The following is a 20137-nucleotide window of genomic DNA, read 5'->3' as shown; positions in this document are numbered from 1 at the left end:
TGAAAGGGAATACAATGATGGCTGCCAGTATTTAAAATCATAATTAAAATAATTTTACTGCGTTTTGTATAATATTATAATTTAAAGTTTATTCTAGTCTTATAAATAAACACATATATTAATACTTCTATGCTTTAATGTAACATATTCCATAGGCATAATGAGTTTAATAAAGAGGAGAAATTAGGCCTACGTATCTTGTCCATCTCATTTATTTTCCACACTGTATTATTTTGAGAGAGTGGAGTATTTCAACCTCGTTACACAAATTTTGATTTTGCTTCCAAAAGAGTAAGTTCTCAAAAAAACCCAATTTAGAAAGTTAATTCCTAACCAGGAAATATTCAAAAACATTCTAAAATAACTATGTAATTTTTTTTCAAAAGTATATAAACAAGAAATAAGGATAGGAAGCAATTTAAAATATAATCATATCAATTTTAATAACTAATTACTACGTGCTATAGATGAACCCTTTTCCCTTTCAATCATAATTGAATAAATGAAGTGAAATTTGATAAATATTTCTCTATGAATCTTAGGAAATAAAGTTACACATCCTTAATGTTAAAATTTAAAAAAAAAATATTTATGGCATTTTTCTGACAGTACCAGCATCTAAATCAATCACTATACAATGAAGAAGTAAATTTCTCAAATTAATTCTCAAAAGTGAACTGAATAGTAATTTATACTCATATTTCCTGAACAGTTGAATAATTTCCACAATTTAAGTGTTACATCAACCTTAAAAATAAGAAGAAAAATTTTTTCCAGCAAACATATGATTTTAAAAATCACTCATTCTTTCCACAAATCACATAGAAATTAATATAAATAAAACCTGCAAACATTTCTAGTTACAGAGCATATGCTATAATTTACTAATATATAGGGAAGGGATGATCTGAAAATCTTTAAAAGATTTTAAAACATAAAAGCCATGAACAAGGATTGGTATATATAAGCTATTCGAATAACTAATGTAAATTCAATCTAATCAATCAGTTGTAAAGGAATGAACAAATCCCAGCATCCCAATAGATAGGCTTTTCTTTCAGGAAAACATAAATTAAGAACACAAACCTTGACTATAAGATAGAAAGAATATTCCAATTCTTTCCTAGAAGTAAATCTGACGTCTTAAGTAGACTACCTCTAACTATAACAAAAATGAAATGTAAAACACACATGTAGTACAGATTAGGAAATTAATGATGAGAGGTAATTAAAGAGGTAACTGAAATACTGCTAACTCAAAATCTTTAATGAAAGATCACATTATTTTCAGAATGTGCTAAAGTAAAAATAAGACTACTCAAACGGAAAATAATTTCAAGTGGGGTTATATGAGAACAGTATTTATTTAACCCTCAGTTAAAGTATATAATTAATCAGAAAACCAAAACATTTCAGTTGGCTGCATTGGTTAGTACATAATAATCACTGAAAAATTTAAGTATAGAGTTTGTTCCATGAGGGTTTTTACAGAGAAATTCATCATCACACACATTCGCAGACCTTTATTTATCAAAGGTCAATGCATGTTTTTGTATTAGTCAAGTCAGGAAATGTACATATATCATCGCTTTGGACAAAAGCACCATTCTTTTCTTAATGATATTATGGTCATTAGAAGTAAATACTCTTAACACTTACCTGTATTTTAATAGGCCAGGAAAAGTTGCTGACGTACACATAGAATGTAATGTTAGGATTGCTTCTAAAGTTAAATTTTTCATAGGAAAAACTATCTCTGTATTCCTTTATATTATTCTTGGAAACTATAGGAGTCTCTTCCCCAGATATTGTTCCAGCTAAAATGTAAATAATTTAAATAATTAATATTAGGAAATATCTTTATGAATTTAAAAATGCATATTATAGTTTTTTATAATTGCTCTTATAAAAATAATTATCAAAATATACTGTTTATAATTTTGAATGAAGGAAAATAAGTTTGCCATAAATATAATGGAAATAAATTTAGTATAAAAATTATTTTTAAAAATGCTACCACTGATTAAGTGCTATGTACTAGGCACTAGCTTAGAGACTTTATATTCTTTTTTAAAACCAATAATATCCCAGAAGTATTATCACCTCCATTTTTCAGATTTCGACCTGAGCCTCAGAAAGATTAAAGCATTTGCCCCAAGTTTATAGCTACTAAGCAGTTGGAACTCAGGTATATGTGGCTCTAGAAACTGAGCTCATTCTGTTTACAATGCCACAGAGCATTTAAAAAGAAATCAGACCATATTTTCGTGTGTCTCAATCCAATTAAAAAATGGGAAAAAATCAATTTACTTGTCTTACCACAAATTCAACCATCATTGCTTTAAATAAATTGGGTGGAGGCCACAATTTAAAACATGAGCTAAATGCTCAATTGGTTGAACACATATTGAGTGCTGAATAAATATTTACTGAAGTTAATAAAATAGAACAAAGCATTTCCAACAATCTTAGCAATACTTTCACCTTAATCAATAGTAAAAATAATTAGAATTAGTATACTGCGTAATTGAATTTTTAACTAACCACTTATTCCATAATCACCTTGTGTACATTTATTAAATGCAGATTCCATGACTTCATCTCCAAATCTGATAAATAAAAATTTCTGAGATTTGGTCTGGGAATCTGAAAGAACACGTGATGTCTTGCATACTAAAATTATTGTTCTGAAGTGATTAGAAATGTGTTATAGACATTTTTGTAGACACATTTTTAAACCCTTACAGTTTTCTTACTGGTCAGAAATAACTATCAAATTAACAGTACAAGTTATTATGAATTTTTCCTTAATGAAACCCATAGTGCCAACATTTTACTGTATGTTTGGCACTAATAGTAACAAAATGCCTATTTGCCTGAATTTTCATTTTTTGAATGTAATATATAAATTTGGGAATTGCAAAAGAGCTCTTAATTCTTGAATTATATGTATCCATAATATTCTACATATTAAAATAGCATAATGATTTAATTTTCAGAAATCAAATATAAATTTCTAAGAATCCATAAATTTTCTATAAAAAAGAAACAATTTCCAGCACATCTATGCAAGAGTATACCTTTGATACAGAAAATAGATACCAATAACATTTTTAGAATAAAAGTAAAAATAAAATTAAAGTAAGAATACATTTCATAATTCAACATAAAAATCTGAACAGCTTCTCAGATATACTTTTTAAGTCAGTAATTTAAATTTATTAACCTTATTATGAAAGACATATTATGTATCAGTTTTTTAACTCCTCTGAGCACTGAAGCTGACAAGAGGGGTTATATTTTCTAAGCTTGACAATAATAGATGTTTACTGTAATCAGCATGTACAGAAGAATTTCATTATTTTATATAAATATTAAGGTTAATAATTAAATTTATAGTTTTAATAGTGAATCAAATAATTGAAATTTCAGTCTCTTTAGTCATTAAAGAAGCAATTTATCTTAATTAAAATCACATTTTATAACACTGCCACTTAAAAATTTAATTTAGTGTATAATATTTGTTACCAATCTAATTTTAATTGAATAAAGGAGAAAGTTAACAAAATAATGAAGCTCTATTCATTTTTCTACTTATTATTTTTACCAGTAACAGCAAAATAATTCTGGCATATAACATTTTTAAAATTTCAAACATTTAATTAACAGTAGATCATGTTAGAACAACTTCCAGATAGGAACACATGTAAAAGAGATATGACATCAACATTTTTTTACCTGTTGAACCGACAGACCACGTAATGTTGAGATTAAAGTTGTTTGATGCATTAATTGATATATCCAGATTTTTGTTCGACTACCAGAAAAGAAAATATTAAGGTTAAAAAACAAAAATTACACTAGATATATATGATGTAGTCTACTGATTTAATTATGTCTGTTTTATTCCTTAAACTCTATAGATTTTGTAAATATTCAACTGAATATATGTAGATGCCATTTATACATTTTAATGAAGAAAATGTGTAATAAATTCAAAGGTAGATATCAAGTTCCTCATTTATCTTCTCTATTATAATTTGGTCTTTTGTATGTAAGCCAGAGGCTCCTGTAATTTAATATTTTTATTTGGATTCTCTTTGCTTAGCTGTAGACTAAACTTAGTTTAAATTTGATATTTGTATTTTGATTCTTTTTGCTAGGTTTAAATGAAACAGGTTTGGATTAGTCCCAAGCAATTTTATAACAATATAAGATTATTTTTTTAAAAGACTTCTTCTTAGGTGTATATTTTTATTATTAAACCCATATTTTCTAGTGGGAAAAATAACACAACCTAAAACTTTCAGGTAAAAATGATGAACCTACTCCAAAAAAACAGCAGATTACATTGTTTACACAGTTATAGAGAGGAACACTGAGAATTTAATTTTATGCCACTCAACCCGCTTCTTGTCATTCATTAGTGGAGTACAGACTCTTTCCATTTAATTTCAGGGAAATATGCCTAAGAGATTTCTTTAAATGTTATTTGTGATTTTCTTACTCCAAGAGGTAAGAAGCAGAAAGTTGGTATATTTACAACTATTTGTTCCTGTGGAAAGGCAAAGAATGATAGTCATAATGGGTAAGTTTAGCTTCAGATACTGAGTGTATTATGCTTTATTTTAAATATTCTCTACAAAGACTTGTAGAAAATTCTATACTGCTAAGATCTAGCTAATGAAACGGAGTAAGAGAGATAGAGAATATATTAATTCCTTTGTTTTACTATTTTTCTAAATATGATAAAGCAGGTAAGCCAATAGAAAATATATTCCCAATTTTCTAAGTGGCTCTTAGGAGAAAGTAAATATGGAAGCAACTAAATTCCCCTTTTCTGATATAACAGTCTTAGGGGAAAACTGACAAGGAAAATGGCCTTTCCCTGATGAATAGCAGGAGAAATAAGGAACATCATAAAAAGCAAAGGCTGCTGGATGATGTGTGATGGCCATCCCATTTGACAGACGTATAAAGCCCCAATCTTATACCTCCAAATAACATCTACTCTTAATGATTTCCCTACATGGAAGAACAGCTTAGTCTCTATGAAGAACTCTTAACAGTGTTCCATATCCATCAAATGATATTGTCACAGTTTCCAGGAGGCAAATAAGATTTCAAAAAGAATGATCATCTTGAAAGAGCATGTAAAATAAAATTTGTTATAATAAGGTTGAGTGATTGTCATGCATATTTTTAGAGTAGTACATAGTAATATTGTGGAGAAAGCATCTGAGAATTTGAAGTAGTCAAAGAAAAATAAAACCTTGCACTTTAAATACATAGAGTAAATCAGAAGGCTATTATATTATGCATCATAGTGATATTCATAAATGCCCATGAATATAAGAAGGAAGTTAACTTCCTTCTTATTTTCTATTGATTATCAATTAATACTGAATTCTATTGACAAGCTGTTCAGAACCCTTCTGCAGTATATGCCACAAAACTGTCAAACATATTGAGATTTTCCTATTTCTTTTAAGATATAAGTAAACACAGAGTTGGCATAAATTCAACGGAAGGCCGGAAAAATAATTGAGTAACTCTTTGACTGTAGCAATAAATGCAGAATACTTTTATGTCAGCATGCAGACAGGGACTATTCAATAGATTATGTTGTTCAGTTGTGGTATACAAAATATACTTCCAAATATACACAATGTAGTCCTAAGGAAAATCCAGATATCAAAGGTAGATATCTGGTAGCAAGTGTTGATTTATGTCATCATAATAAAGTAACCAGACTTGAATCCAATAACAGTTTCATATACAGTAAATCATTTTCATGAAGCAATGAAAAGAATTAGTGAAGAGTCAGATAACCTTAGACTGAAATTTCAGGTCTTTAATGTACAGACTGATTGATTAGGGGGAAATTACTTTTCCTTTCCAAAAATCATTTTTCTAATCTCTAAAATGGGGATGTAATTACTTCCCTCAAGAAGCTCTTGTGAGCATTAAATGAAATAATTTCTGGAAAAAAACTTTGGTTTCAGCCCATAGTGCTTATAATTGTAGTGTTATCGTTATTAGGTATAGTGACAGGGTATATTCTTTTTCTTCTCTTTCTTCATCTTCATCTTCACCCAGAGGACTGGGAACTCAAAAAAAGGACATGCTCTGAGGAGTGGATTTTTTTTACTATTAATGAAACAGATCCAAAAAGTCACTTTTTTATGAAAGTAAAGGATGGTGAAATCAGTGTACCCTTAAGGAGGCTTAAATCTTTATTTTCTCTTGAAATTGTCTCTTAATTACGTGTACCTTATGCTGGATGAGATTAATATGAGCATAACTGTTGTCGCTAAAAGGTCACATAAAATTTCCAATTGATATTTTAAAAACCTATAAAACTCTTTTTGAATTTTTAGTTCATTCTCTATCAACTCCAAGTTTAGGCAATGCTGAATTATATGGTACCATAACTAAAGCCATATAAAAAGCATTTAGGATTTAAAAAGCTGTACTGAAAAAGTGACACTGTAGTTATTCCAGTAAGTGATAAAATCAGTGATTTAGAACATTGTTTGTTAGATATGGATAAGTTTGGCAAAATAATGTTATACAGAAACATATTCAGAAATTGTTCACATGAAAGCACTGGCTAGAAGTGATGGATAGCAAGTTAACATTAAATCTGTTTTTCAAAATGTAGGAAATGTATAAATAATTATCTACTTTTTATTATTATTTTCTTATAGAATAAGAAGCCTTGGCCAATAATACATAATAATTTCAGAGATTATTCCCAGGTGAATATATCTTTAATTAAAGAGGGTTACACAAAATGATATTATAAGCATTCTTAGCGATGCCTCTCATGACAGTTATGCATCGTTAAGCTTCACAGAACACTTTTCTGGTTTCTTTGCTTCAATTGGACAAGATAGTAGAAAGTAAAACAAAGCTGGGACATTGGAAAGCACTTGGGATTGCTGGAAATTGAAGGAGAAAATGGCAAAAAGACAAGCAAACTAGAATTGTGGCTAATCTGGACATAAGTGTATGACACTATGGACAATACTGTGGAGGAATATTATTCACTCTCACATTTTGAGTCAGATATCTCTCTTATATCAAATTTCTTAGATCTTCAAAGAACCCCACAGGTTTGGAATTACTATTAATCAAGAAGCTAAAGGTAAAGAATGACCTCCGATACATGCTACAACATGGATGAACCTTGGAAAAACTATGCTAAATGAAATAAGTCAGATAAAAAAGGACAAATGATTACATTTATATGAGGTACCTAGAGTAAGCCAATTAATACAGGCAGAGAGTAGAATAAAGATACCAGGGGCTGCAGAGAAGTGTGGAATGAGGCATTATTGTTTAATAGTCACAGAGTTTCTGTTAGGGATAATGAAAATGTGGATGATGGTGATGATTGCACCACACTGTAAATATACTTAATGCCATTGAATTACATACCTAAAATTATTTAAATAAATGTTATTTTATGTCTATTTTACTACAATAAAAAGTCAATGGTAATTATAATGCAAGTATAAAAACTTTATCACATTGATAAATGTAGTTTCTGAGATTGTTAATATATCTATATAGAAACAGATAATCAGTGAAGGACGGCTTGTATTTGAAACAAAATATCTTTAAAATCATTATTTAAAAGTCAAAACTTTAAATGTATTCCCCAAGAATACAGTCATTCATAAAGTCTAGGGAATAAAGAGTAACATAAAATGTAAAATGAACTGTTCTTTTTTTTGGTGATGGGGGAGACAGAATGCTATTTTACTGGAAAAGAAAAATTTAAGAAATTATATTAGTTGTCAGCAAGTCCAGTGAACTACGTTAAGAGGAAAGAAGTTGCAAAATGTCATAGTATTAATATATTTAGACATTTCACCTACTTGAAAAACCATTAAATATATGATATGGATTTAACATATCATTTAACAATATGGATGAATTCATAATAATAATATATATATTTAACATAACTTCATTTCAAATGTATGAGTGTTAGTTTTAAAAGAACTAAAATTCAACCCGAATAAACCCTATGGTTGATATTTCCATTCTCAGGATTTTCAAATTAATAAAGTCTCAGATGGATAGCAAAATATGTGTGTTATTTCGACACATCCTAAGAGTCTTTACCTGAATTGACGGACTGAAATTAAAATTCACAATGAATCTTTCATATATTTAAACTTCAAAAGCTTATACAATATATCAGTGATGTGGTAATTTCATTAAAGGAGGCATCATTCATATAACTCAGATAAACTACTGACTGAGAGAAAAGACAAATCATATTACTGTGGAATGGTATAAAGGAAAGTAAAATATATTTAATATAGTATGCTTTGAATTCATTAGTTTTATTTATTTATTTATTTTTTGAGATGGAGTCTCACTCTGTCGCCAGGCTGGAGTGCAGTGGCGTGATCTCGGCTCACTGCAACCTCCACCTCCTGGGTTCAAGCAAATCTCCTGCCTCAGCCTCCTCAGTAGCTGGGACTATAGGTGCGCACCATCATGCCTAGCTAATTTTTGTATTTTTAATAGAGATGGGGATTCACCACGTTGGCCAGGATGGTCTCGATCTCTGGGCATCATGATCTGCCCACCTTGGCCTCCCAAAGTGCTGGGATTACAGGCATGAGCCACTGCGCCCGACCGAGTTTTATTTTTAAATAAGAACAGTCCGTGCTTGTATAATTATAGGCATAAATTTTGTTACAAGATATATAAAGTGACAAATTATATTTAATTTAAAATATAGGGCTATTTGCAAAATCTGAAATATCAAACTCACAAATTATTGAATCACGAAGAGAGAAAAAATTAATAGGATTAGTAGTTTCTACAAAGGCCCTACAATGTGATAATTCTGAGAAGAGGTAAAATCAAATGAAATACGAAAAAAAGTTGTGTCCAATAATATACTTTAAAAGATAACAATCTTTCCTCACCTGTTCTGGGTTTGCTATAAAGTTTATGGCAGTATGGTGGCGATCATCTTCCTGTAATAAGCTGAAGGTAAATTGATAATCAATCAAAAGGCTGTCTGTAGGGAGGAAAAAAAAGTACAATCCTGATATGTACTTTAAAAACTGTCTAAAAAGCAAAATTTAGGTTACAATATATTGTACACTGATATTAAAAATGATTATTGTTAAATACTAGTGGTATATTTAAGTATAACAAAATACAAATCTTTGTCCTCAATCAACAAAAAGCAAAACATAGTTATGGAAGAAGTACTAATTCCTTAAAAATTATATTTATTATTTCTGATGCTATTACAAAGTTAAAACATTATAGACATTCTGGAAACTATACAAAAGTAAGTGAATAAAATAAAAATTATCTATAATTTTATAACTAGAAGGAGATACAGTTAACATTTTGGTGCATTTTATTCCAGTTAGAATTCTGTAGCTGTAAAGATAGACATTTTCATAAAACTTTGTAACTTTCACAAACTCAAAATTCTTTGAAAACATGAAGTTTGATAGCTAAATAATATTTCTCATATAATGTATTTATTTGTTTTTCCATTGTGTTCACTTCTACTTTTAGTAATTTTAAAATGATTCTATGATAAACATCATTTTACAGATATGACCTTTATTCACAATGACACAAGGAATTCTGGGAAAAGATATTTTTAATTTTGTCCATACATAATGCTGGAACCAAGGTGAAACATTTAAATGTCATAAGTCATGAGTGGCTATGCATATTACATGAAGGTGATGTATTGCTAATAACATTAAACTGCTACTTTTATAAAAATTATTTCCAATTATTTTAAATAAATATAGATTACTTCTGTCTTTTGGATACATACCTTTCATATTATACCCTTAACCATTAAAAATTATTAATATAGAACATACAGATTAAATTACATTAACAGAATTTATTTTTAAAACTATTAAGGCATTATTCGTATGCTTACTTGTATACTTTATAAGATTCACCCTATATATTTATTGTATAATTTAGTGTAAGGCAATATTTTGTATAAGAATTTATAGGTATCCTTATATCTGATAATGAGAATTATGCAGTAGGTCATAGTTCCAATTTTCATCTGACTGCCAAAAAATTGCAGAGGAAAATTCAATGTGCCAGTGTTCTAGGCCCTAGAGATACAATAAAAAAATAAAAATTTCTGTCCTCTTGCAAGTAATACTCTACTGAATGAACATCAGTCTTTTGGAGAAGAATAAACCAGTGAAGAGGAGGGAGATACTGTTAGGTAGGAGTATGCTTCCAGCTTTCAGAAGAAACATTTAGAGAATTGAGATAGTAAGAGAATAAGCCACGGAGTTTACCAGAAAAAAATATTCCAGGCAGAGAGGACAAGTACAGAAACCTCAAAGCAAAAGCAAGCCTTAACTGTGATTCTCGTAAAGCCTGTGCCAGTAATACAGGCAGGAGCTAATGGAGGCCAGGGTAACAGCAGTGAAGGCCACAGGAAGTGGTCAAATACAGGGAATGTATTTTGAAGGTACAGCAAACAGGATTGGCTACATAAAAGAATGCAGCCTTTGTAAGAAAGAAAGGCAAAGTTTTATCTGTTTTTTTAAATTTTTTCCTAAGACCAAGCAAAAATCACCATTAACTTAAATGGAGAATAGGTTTGACTGCGATGGAACTTGGGGAAATAATTAGGAGCTTAATTTTAGAGATATTAAGTTAGAGAAATTTATTGAATAGCCAGATGTTAAGTCAAGCTCAGGAGCATGCGTAGTAGATAACAATTTGTAAGTTATCAGAAATTACATGGGATTGAAAGCCAGGAAGGCAGGAAATCGTCTTCGTAGATAGACAAGAGGTCCAAGAGATTAGCCCTGAGGCAGACCAACGTTAAATAATCAGAGCCTGAAGAGAAACTGGCAAAGGAGACTGAGAAATGGCTACTCCAGGAGAGAAAAAGAAACCCAGAATTTAGTGCTATAGACATCAAGTAAATACAATGTTTAAAAGACTGAGTAGTGATCACCTTGGACAAATGCAGCTGAGTGAGGTTCAAAAGTTATTGGGGGATCTGCCCCGATAATCACTTAGGTTCTTTTCTATTTTCCTAAGTGTTGGCTGGCTTGAGAAATAAAGGGACAGAGTACAAAAGAGAGAAATTTTAAAGCTGGGTGTCTGGGGGAGACATCACACGTTGGTAGGATCCCTGATGCCCCACGAGCCACAAAAACCAGCAAGTTTTTATTAGGGAGTTTCAAAAGGGGAGGGAGTATACGAATATGTGTGGGTGACAGACATCAAGTACTTAACGGCGTAATAGAATATCACAAGGCAAGTGGAGGCAGGGCGAGATCACAGGACCACAGGACCGAGGCGAAATTAAAATTGCTAATGAAGTTTTGGGCACCACTGTCATTGATAACATCTTATCAGGAGACAGGGTGAGATCAACCAGTCTGACCAAAATTTATTAGGTGGGAATTTCCTCTTTCTAATAAGCCTGGGAGCGCTATGGGAGACTGGAGTTTATTTCACCTCTGCAATCTCAACCATAAGAGACAGGTACGCCCCAGGAGGGCCAGTTCAGAGACCTACCCCTAGGTGCGCATTCTCTTTCTCAGGGACTTTCCATGCTGAGAAAAAGAATTCAGTGATATTTCTCCCATTTGCTTTTGAAAGAAGAGAAATATGGCTTTGTTCTGCCCGGCTCACTGGCGGTCAGAGTTTAAGGTTATCTCTCGTATTCCCTGAACAACTGCTGTTATTCTGTTCTTTTTTCAGGGTGCCCACATTTCATATTGCTCAAACACACATGCTGTACAATTTGTGTAGTTAACACAATTATTACAGGGTCCTGAGATGATACACATCCTTCTCGGCTGACAGGATTAAGAGATTAAAGCAAAGACAGGCATAGGAAATCACAAGGGTATTGACTGGGGAAGTGATAAGTGTCCATGAAATCTTTACAATTTATGTTTAGAGATTGCAGTAAAGACATGCATAAGAAATTACAAAAGTATTAATTTGGGGAACTAATAAATGTCCATAAAATCTTCACAATCCATATTCTTCTGCCATGGCTTCAGCCGGTCCCTCCATTTGGGGTCCCTGACTTCCCACAACAAAAAGTAGGGCTGCAGTCTTCAGAAAGAGAATATCTATTTAGAATGAAGAAAAAAATATCACGAAGGAAAAGCAAGCACTTCAAAACTATTTCCACAAATTTGTCTGCTCAAGCATCTTTATTTTTTCAAGACTGCAACTAAGCATTAAGAAGTCAGGAAATAAATGCCCTTTTGGAGGTAGGAACTGGGAGACTTCAGACCCTGGACAGTCCTGAGTAAAGGCTGTAATGCCCCAGACCTACAGACATTTTTCTGTCTATATAGACTCCAGCATCTGCCACAAATATGCCCAACCACATTCTTGGCCAGGCATTCAAGCATGATTTTCTCTCTTCCTATATTTAATAGAGTTGAAAATACTAGATCAGTATGAAGTATCTTGTGTATGGTAATGATCAATCCTAATGTCAATCAGGCTAAAAATACAAAGCTGAGATCTAGAACAAAATTAGTAGGAGTATTAATCAATTCAAGTGTCTAATAAGAATACCAATGAATGAATGTGCACTACTATAAAGAAAATTTAGACTTCTACACAAAATGTTTCCTTTTAAAGCTGCTTAGAATGAAAGTACTCCAGAAACCAACTACACAATTTTCCACTTAACTAGGAGATATATTTCTCCTCAGAATTTCAAAAATCATGATGGTGTGTTTGCTTATGAATGGAAAATTTACCTGGCACTTAAACATGTAACTTAATGCTGAAATATGCTCTGAACTTCTTAGCTAAGTAGGGTACAGGATATAAAACTTTAAAATTTAAAACATGTCTCAAGTTTATCCATAAACGTACATAACTTGAAAATAAATTTTTATGCTGCATTAATGAACTACTCTATTATGGTATAAAGAAATTACAACATGATTGACTATAAATCAATTCAAATAATTTATTGCTTTATTGATAAATACAGAGAAATGAAAAATTAGCAGTGAAGAATAAGTATGATCAAGACACATAAGAAAACTTCAGTTTTAGATTGGGGAAATAACACATTTTATGCCAATTGGAAAAAATTATTAGAAAAGGAAAAATTGCAAAGAGAGGAGAGGGAGGAGGAATTTGGAACTATTCCCTGCGGTAGGTAAAAGGTGATGAGATCTTGTGAAAAAAACATAAAGACTGAATATACACAACATGCAGAGAGGAGATCATACTGAACAGAGAGCAGGGAGGGAAATGTGGTGGCGGGATCATTTGGAAGCTCCCTTTATATTGCTTCCATTTTCTCAATAAAATCAGAAAGGCCATCAGCTGAGAAAGAGAATGGAGGATGAGGGGCTGGGAAATGTGCGGGCAGAGAAAAGATCTAAAATAGTCATTAAAAAGAGGGAAAGTAAATAGACTGAGGAAATATAGTATTTGTAGTGACAGGAGACAGACAAATTCCTAGGTGGACAGGGACAGGTCCCCGGTGAAAGCCAACCTTCAAGCCAAAGACAGCCTAAAGCCTGAAAAATTGAACTGCCAGTTCTGGATAGAGTCCACAACCAGAGTGAGAACTTCTATCGCCAACCCACCCACTCTCTCGATTGGTTCCTGGTGTATGATGCCTTTTAACTAATTGAACGCTGCTTTTTCCAAGACCACCTATGGACCAATTAGCAAGTACCAGCCTGCCCCCATTTTAAGCCCATAAAAACCCCAGACTCAGCCTCACAGAGGGCTACCCACTTTCAGGGTCCCTCTCTCCACTGAGAGCTTGAGAGCTTTCCTTCTGTTGCTCAACAAAATTATTTTCTGCCTTACTCACTCTCCGGTGTCCACGTACCTTATTCCTCTTGGTCACGAGAAAAGAACCCAGAACTCACTAAGCTGTGGGTGGTGGAAACAAAAGACCTGTAACCCTCCCATTCACCAAGCTGCAGATGGTAGGAACAAAAGAGCTGTAACACTTCATTCCACTTGCTGAACAATGGGAGCAAAAAAGTCATTGCACACCATTCCTTCCTGCTCACCGAACAACGGGAGCAAAAAAGCCACTGGATGCCACTCCCTCCCACTTGCTGAACTACAGGAATGAAGAAGCTGAAACAGTATGAGATTGGTGAGCATGCATCTGAAGTGAGACTGATCAGTATATTCGTATGTTTTTCTACAGCAGAGTGTTCAAAAAAAGCTTAGAAATTAGTTGATACTGTATTAGAGTTTTGTCTGTGGATAGAGGATGAAGTAAAGACAGGGCAACGAAGTTGAGAATATATTCATTAGAGAGTATTATATATATTACTATTCAAAAATTTATTTTTTTATTATTATACTTTAAGTTCTGGGATACATGTACAGAACGTGCAGGTTTGTAACATAGGTATACATGTGCCATGGTAGTTTGCTGCATCCATCAACCTGTCATCTGTATTAGGTATTTCTCCTAATGCTATTCTTCGCCTTACCCGTCACCCCATGACAGGCCCTGGTGTGTGATGTTCCCCTCCCTGTGCCCATATGTTCTCATTGTTCAACTCCCACTTATGAGTGAGAACATGTGGTGTTTGGTTTTCTGTTCTTGTGTTAGTTTGCTAAGAATGATGGTTTCCAGCTTCATCCATGTACCTGCAAAGGGCATGAACTCATTCTTTATTATGGCTGCATAATATTCCATGGTGTATATGTGCCACATCTTCTTTGTCCAGTCTAACATAATGGGAATTTGGGTTGGTTCCAAGCCTTTGCTATTGTGAATAATGCTGCAATAAACATATGTGTGCATGTGTCTTTATAGTAGTATGATTTATAATTTTGAGGGTATATACCCAGTAATGGGATTCCTAGGTCAAATGGTATTTCTAGATTTAGATCCTTGAGGAATTGCCACACTGTCTTTCACAATGGTTGAACTAATTTACACTCCCACCAACAATGCAAAAGCATTCCTATTTCTCCACATCCTCTCCAGCATCTGTTGTTTCCTGACTTTTTAATGATCATCATTCTAATTGGTGTGAGATGGTGTCTCATTGTGGTTTTGATTTGCATTTCTCTAATCACCAGTGATGATGAGCTTTTTTTCATATTTTTGTTGGCCACAGAAACATCTTCTGTGAGAATTGTCTGTTTATATCCTTTGCCCACTTTTTGATGGGGTTGTTTGATTTTTTCTTGTAAATTTGTTTAAATTCCTTGTAGATTCTGGATATTACCCTTTGTCAGATGGATAGATTGCAAAAATTTTCTCCCATTCTGTAGGCTGCCTGTTGACTCTGGTGATAGTTTCTTTTGCTGTGCAGAAGCTCTTTGGTTTAATTAGATCCCATTAGTCAATTTTGGCTTTTGTTGCAATTGCTTTTGGTGTTTTAGTCATGAACTCCTTGCCCATGCCTATGTCCTGAATGGTATTGCCTAGGTTTTCTTCTAGGGATTTTATGGTTATAGGTCTTACTTTAAATATTTAATCCTTCTTGAGTTAATTTTTGCATAAGGTGTAAGGAAGGGGTCCAGTTTCAGTTTTCTGTATATGGCTAGCCAGTTTCCCCAACACCATTTATTACATAGGGAATCCTTTCCTCATTGCTTGTTTCTGTCAGGTTTGTCAAAGATCAGATGGTTGTAGATGTGTGGTATTATTTCTGAGGCCTCTGTTCTGTTCCATTGGTCTACCAAGCCAAGTTCAACAACACATTAAAAGGACCACACCCCATGATCAAGTAGGCTTTATCTCTGAGATACAAGGATGGTTCAACATATACAAATCAATAAATGTGATACACTAAATTAACAGAATGAAGGATAAAAATTATGTTATCATCAATAGATGCAGAAAAACATCTGACAAAGTTCAACACCCTTTCATGATAAAAAAATACTGAACAACTAGGTATAGGAGAAAATTAACACAACAGAGACCATATGTGAATAGCCCACAGCTAATACCATATGCAATGATAAAAAGCTGTAAGTATTCCTTCTATGTTCCAGAACAAGGAAGGGATGTCCACTCTCACCATTTCTATTCAAGACAGTATTGGAAGTAAGGTCCAGAGCAATTAGGCAAGAAAAAGAAAAGGTCTCTAAATCAGAAAGAAAAAGTAATCTCTGTTTGCTGATGATATATTATATAGATAAAATACTAAAGGCTCCACATATACACACACACAAACACAAAAATCTGTTAGAACAAATAAATTCAACAGTGTTGCAGGATACAAAATCAACATACAACAATCTGTTGCATTGCTATACACTAGCAATGAACTAACTGAAAAAGAAATTAAAGAAAACATTCTTACAATGGCATCAAAAGAAATAAAATACTTATAAATAAACTTAACCAAAGAGAATAAAGACTTGAACATTAAAAACTATAAAACATTGACAAAAGAAATTAAACACAAATAAATAATATGACATCCCATATTCATGGATTGGAAAAATTAATATGGTTAAAATGTCCATGCTACTAAAAGTGATCTACAGATTCACTGCAAATCCTGTCAAAATCCCAGTGCCTTTTTTTACATAAATAGAAAGAAAAAACTCCTAAAATTCATATGGAACCACCAAATAACCCAAATAGTCAAAACGATTCTGACCAAGAAGAAAAAAGGCTGGAGGTATCATACCCCTGATTTCAAAATATATTACAAGGCTATAATAATCAAAATAGTTTGGTACTGGCATGAAAAAAGATATATAGATAAATGTAACGGGGTAAAGAACCCAGAAATAAACCCATGCATGTAGAGTTAACTGATCTTCATCAAGGATGCCAAGAACACAATGGGGAAGGGATAGTCTCTTCATTAAATGGTGTTGGGAAAACTGCATATTCACATGTAAAAGAATGAAATTGGACCCTTATACCATACACAGAAATTAATTCAAAGTGGATTAAATACTTACATGTAAAACCTGAAACCATCAAACTCTTGTAAGGAAACAGAAGAAATGCTTATCAACAGAGAACTTCACAATGATTTCTTTTTTTTTCTTTTTTAGTATTATTATACTTTAAGTTTTAGGGTACATGTGCACAATGTGCAGGTTAGTTACATATGTATACATGTGCCATGCTGGTGTGCTGCACCCATTAACTCATCACTTAGCATTAGGTATATCTCCTAATGCTATCCCTCCCCCATCCCCCCACCCCACAACAGTCCCCAGAGTGTGATGTTCCCCTTCCTGTGTCCATGTGTTCTCATTGTTCAATTCCCACCTATGAGTGAGAACATGCAGTGTTTGGTTTTTTGTCCTTGCGATAGTTTACTGAGAATGATGATTTCCAATTTCATCCATGTCCCTACAAAGGACATGAACTCATCATTTTTTATGGCTGCATAGTACACAATGATTTCTTGAACATACTACCAAAAGCACAGGCAACAAAAGCAAACATTGACAACTGAAATCACATCAAACTAAAAAGTTGAAATTACATCAAACAGCAAAGGCAACAATCAACAAAAGAAAATGGTACAAAATGAGAGAAAATATTTGCAAATCATACATTGGACAAGGGGTAAATATCCAAAACATAAAAGGAAATCAAACAACTATATATCAGGTAAACAACACAATTAAAACTGGGCAAAGAGACTGAATAGACATTTCTCTAAAAAACTCTTGTATACTGTTTATGGGAATGCAAACTGGTGCTGCCATTATGAAAAACAGTATGGTGTCTTCTCAAAAAATTAAAAATAGAACTACTATCTGTTCCAGCAATCCCACTTTTAGGTATATACAGATCAAAAGAAACTAAACTCAGGATCTCAAAGTGATATCTAGACTTCTATGTTCCTTATAGCATTATTCTCAATAGACAAGACATGGAAGCAACCTTAGTGTTTGCTGACAGATGACAGATAAAGAAACTGTAGTATATACATACAATTAAATATTGTTCAGCATTAAAAAGGATGGAAATTCTGCCATTTGCAACAACATAGATAGACCTGGAGAACATGATGCTAAGTGAAATAAGCCTGACCAGAAGAACAAATATTGTATTATCCCACATTTATAAGAAATCTAAAATAATCAAATTCATACATGCAGAGAATAGAATGGTGGTTACCAGGTGCTGGGATAGGGAGAAAGAAAAGGGGAATGGTTACTCAAAGGGTACAAAGCTTCAGTTATGCAAAATGATTAAGTTCTGATGATCTACTATACAGGATAGTACTTATAGTTAACAATACTGTATTGTATATTTTTAAAATTTGCTAACAAGTTAGGTCTTATATTAAGTGTTAAGAAAATTAATTAAATAACTTAAGGTGTTGGATGGATATATTTATAGTCTTGATTGTGCTGATGGTTTCATAGATGTATAATTATTTCCTAATTTATCAAATTGTGGATATTTATTGTGTACAGTTTTTCTATGCCAATTGTATCTCAATAAAGTACTTTAGAAAAATCTGTGGTGAAAGGGAGACTGCAATAAATGGCACAGGAACAAACAATAAAAAAGAAAAACTACAGTATGGATTTATATCCTATATCAAACATAAAAATCAATTTAAGCCAATTAAAGACCTAAATATTAAAAGCAAAACTTTATAGCTTTTCAAAAATACAAGAGAGCATCTGTTATGACCTTAAAAAAGCATGTCATTAAGATCTAAATCATAAAGGAAAAAATTAATAAAGTTTAAAACCCCTCCACAATAAATATTGTTTTTAAAAAACTTTTATTTTAGGTTCAGAAGTATATGTGAAGATTTATTACATAGGTAAACTTAGGTCACAGGGATTTGTCATACAGATTTTTTTATCACCCAGGTATTAAACCCAATATCCAATAGCTGTCTCTCCTGCTTCCCATTCTCCACACTCAAGTAGACCCCAGTGTCTGTTGTACCCTTCTTTGTGTTCTTTAGTTCTCAGCATTTAGCTACCACTTGTAATTGAGAACATGCAGTATTTGGTTTTCTGTACCTGCATTGGTTTGCTAAGGATAATAGTCTCTAGCCCTATCCATATTCCCACAAAATATATGATCTCATTTTTTATGGCTACATAGTATTCCATGGTTTATGCATACCACATTTTCTTTATCTGATCTGTCACTGATGGGCATTTGGGTTGATTCCATGTTTTTGCTATTGTGAACAGTGCTGCAGTGGACATTTGTGTGCACGTGTCTTCATGGCAGAATGATTTATACTCCTCTGGGCATATTCCAAGTAATGGGAATGCTGGGTTGAATGGTAGTTCTGCTTTTGGCTCTTTGAGGAATTGCCATACTGCTTTCCACAATGGGTGAACTAATTTACACTCCCACCAACAGTGTATAAGTGCTCCCTTTTCTCCACAACCTCACCAGCATCTGTTATTTTTTTACTTTTTAATAATATCCATTCTGACTGGCATGAGATGGTATCTCAATGTGGTTTTGATTTGCATTTCTCTACAATCAACGATACTGAGCTTTGTTTCATATGCTTGTTGGCCACATGTATGTCTTTTTTTGAGTTTCTGTTCATGTCCTTTGCCCACTTTTTAATGAGGTTGCTTGTTTCTTTCTTGAAAATTTAAGTTCCATATATATGCTGGATATTAGATCTTTGATAGATGCATAGTTTGCAAATATTTTCTCCCATTCTATAGGATAGTTGATAGTTTCTGTTGATAGTTTCTTTGTTGTGCAGAAGCTCTTTAATTAGATCCAACTTGTCAATTTTTGCTTTTGTTGCAATTGCTTTTGGTGTCTTTGTCATGAAATCTTTGCCAGTTCTTTTGTCCAGGATGGCATTGCCTAGTTTGTCTTCCAGGATTTTTATAGTTTTATGTTTTACATTTAAGTTTTTAATCCATCTTAACTTTTGTATATGGTGTAAGGAAGGGGTCCAGCTTCAATCTTCTGCATATGGATAGCCAGTTATCTCAGCACCATTGATTGAAAAGGGAGTCTTCATTGCTTGTTTTTGTGAGCTTTATTGAAGATCAGATGGTTATAGGTGTGTAGCCTACTTCCTGGCTCTCCATTTTGTTCCATTGGTCTATGTGCCTGTTTTTTTACCAGTATCATGCTGTTTTGGTTACTGTAGCCCTGTAATATAGTTTGAAGCTGGGTAACGTGATGCCTCCA

At 32.8% G+C, this 20137-nt stretch overlaps 1 protein-coding gene across 5 annotated transcripts in view; it reads right to left on the bottom strand.

Moving 5' to 3' along the window:
• Positions 1-20137, bottom strand: part of ATRNL1 (attractin like 1) — an 857023-nt gene that overhangs the window by 478822 nt on the left and 358064 nt on the right. For 4 of the 5 annotated variants that reach the window (XR_008619833.3, XM_034931565.3, XM_008950947.5 and 1 more), the window contains 3 exons: positions 8955-9049; positions 3739-3817; positions 1660-1817 (listed from right to left, as the gene is read on the bottom strand). Coding sequence is in view for 4 of the 5 variants with exons in the window: in XM_034931565.3 (XP_034787456.1) it covers positions 1660-1817; positions 3739-3817; positions 8955-9049 (332 nt within the window). In the remaining variant the exon portion in view is untranslated. Of the gene's footprint in view, positions 1-1659; positions 1818-3738; positions 3818-8954; positions 9050-9380; positions 12132-20137 lie in introns of those variants that run through there. The other variant, XM_034931566.4, reaches the window with a different exon arrangement.

This window comes from Pan paniscus, chromosome 8, assembly GCF_029289425.2.
Source record: "Pan paniscus chromosome 8, NHGRI_mPanPan1-v2.0_pri, whole genome shotgun sequence".
NCBI lineage: Eukaryota > Metazoa > Chordata > Mammalia > Primates > Hominidae > Pan > Pan paniscus.
Note: the sequence above shows the minus strand (reverse complement) of the source record. Positions and strands in the feature narration are given on the sequence as shown.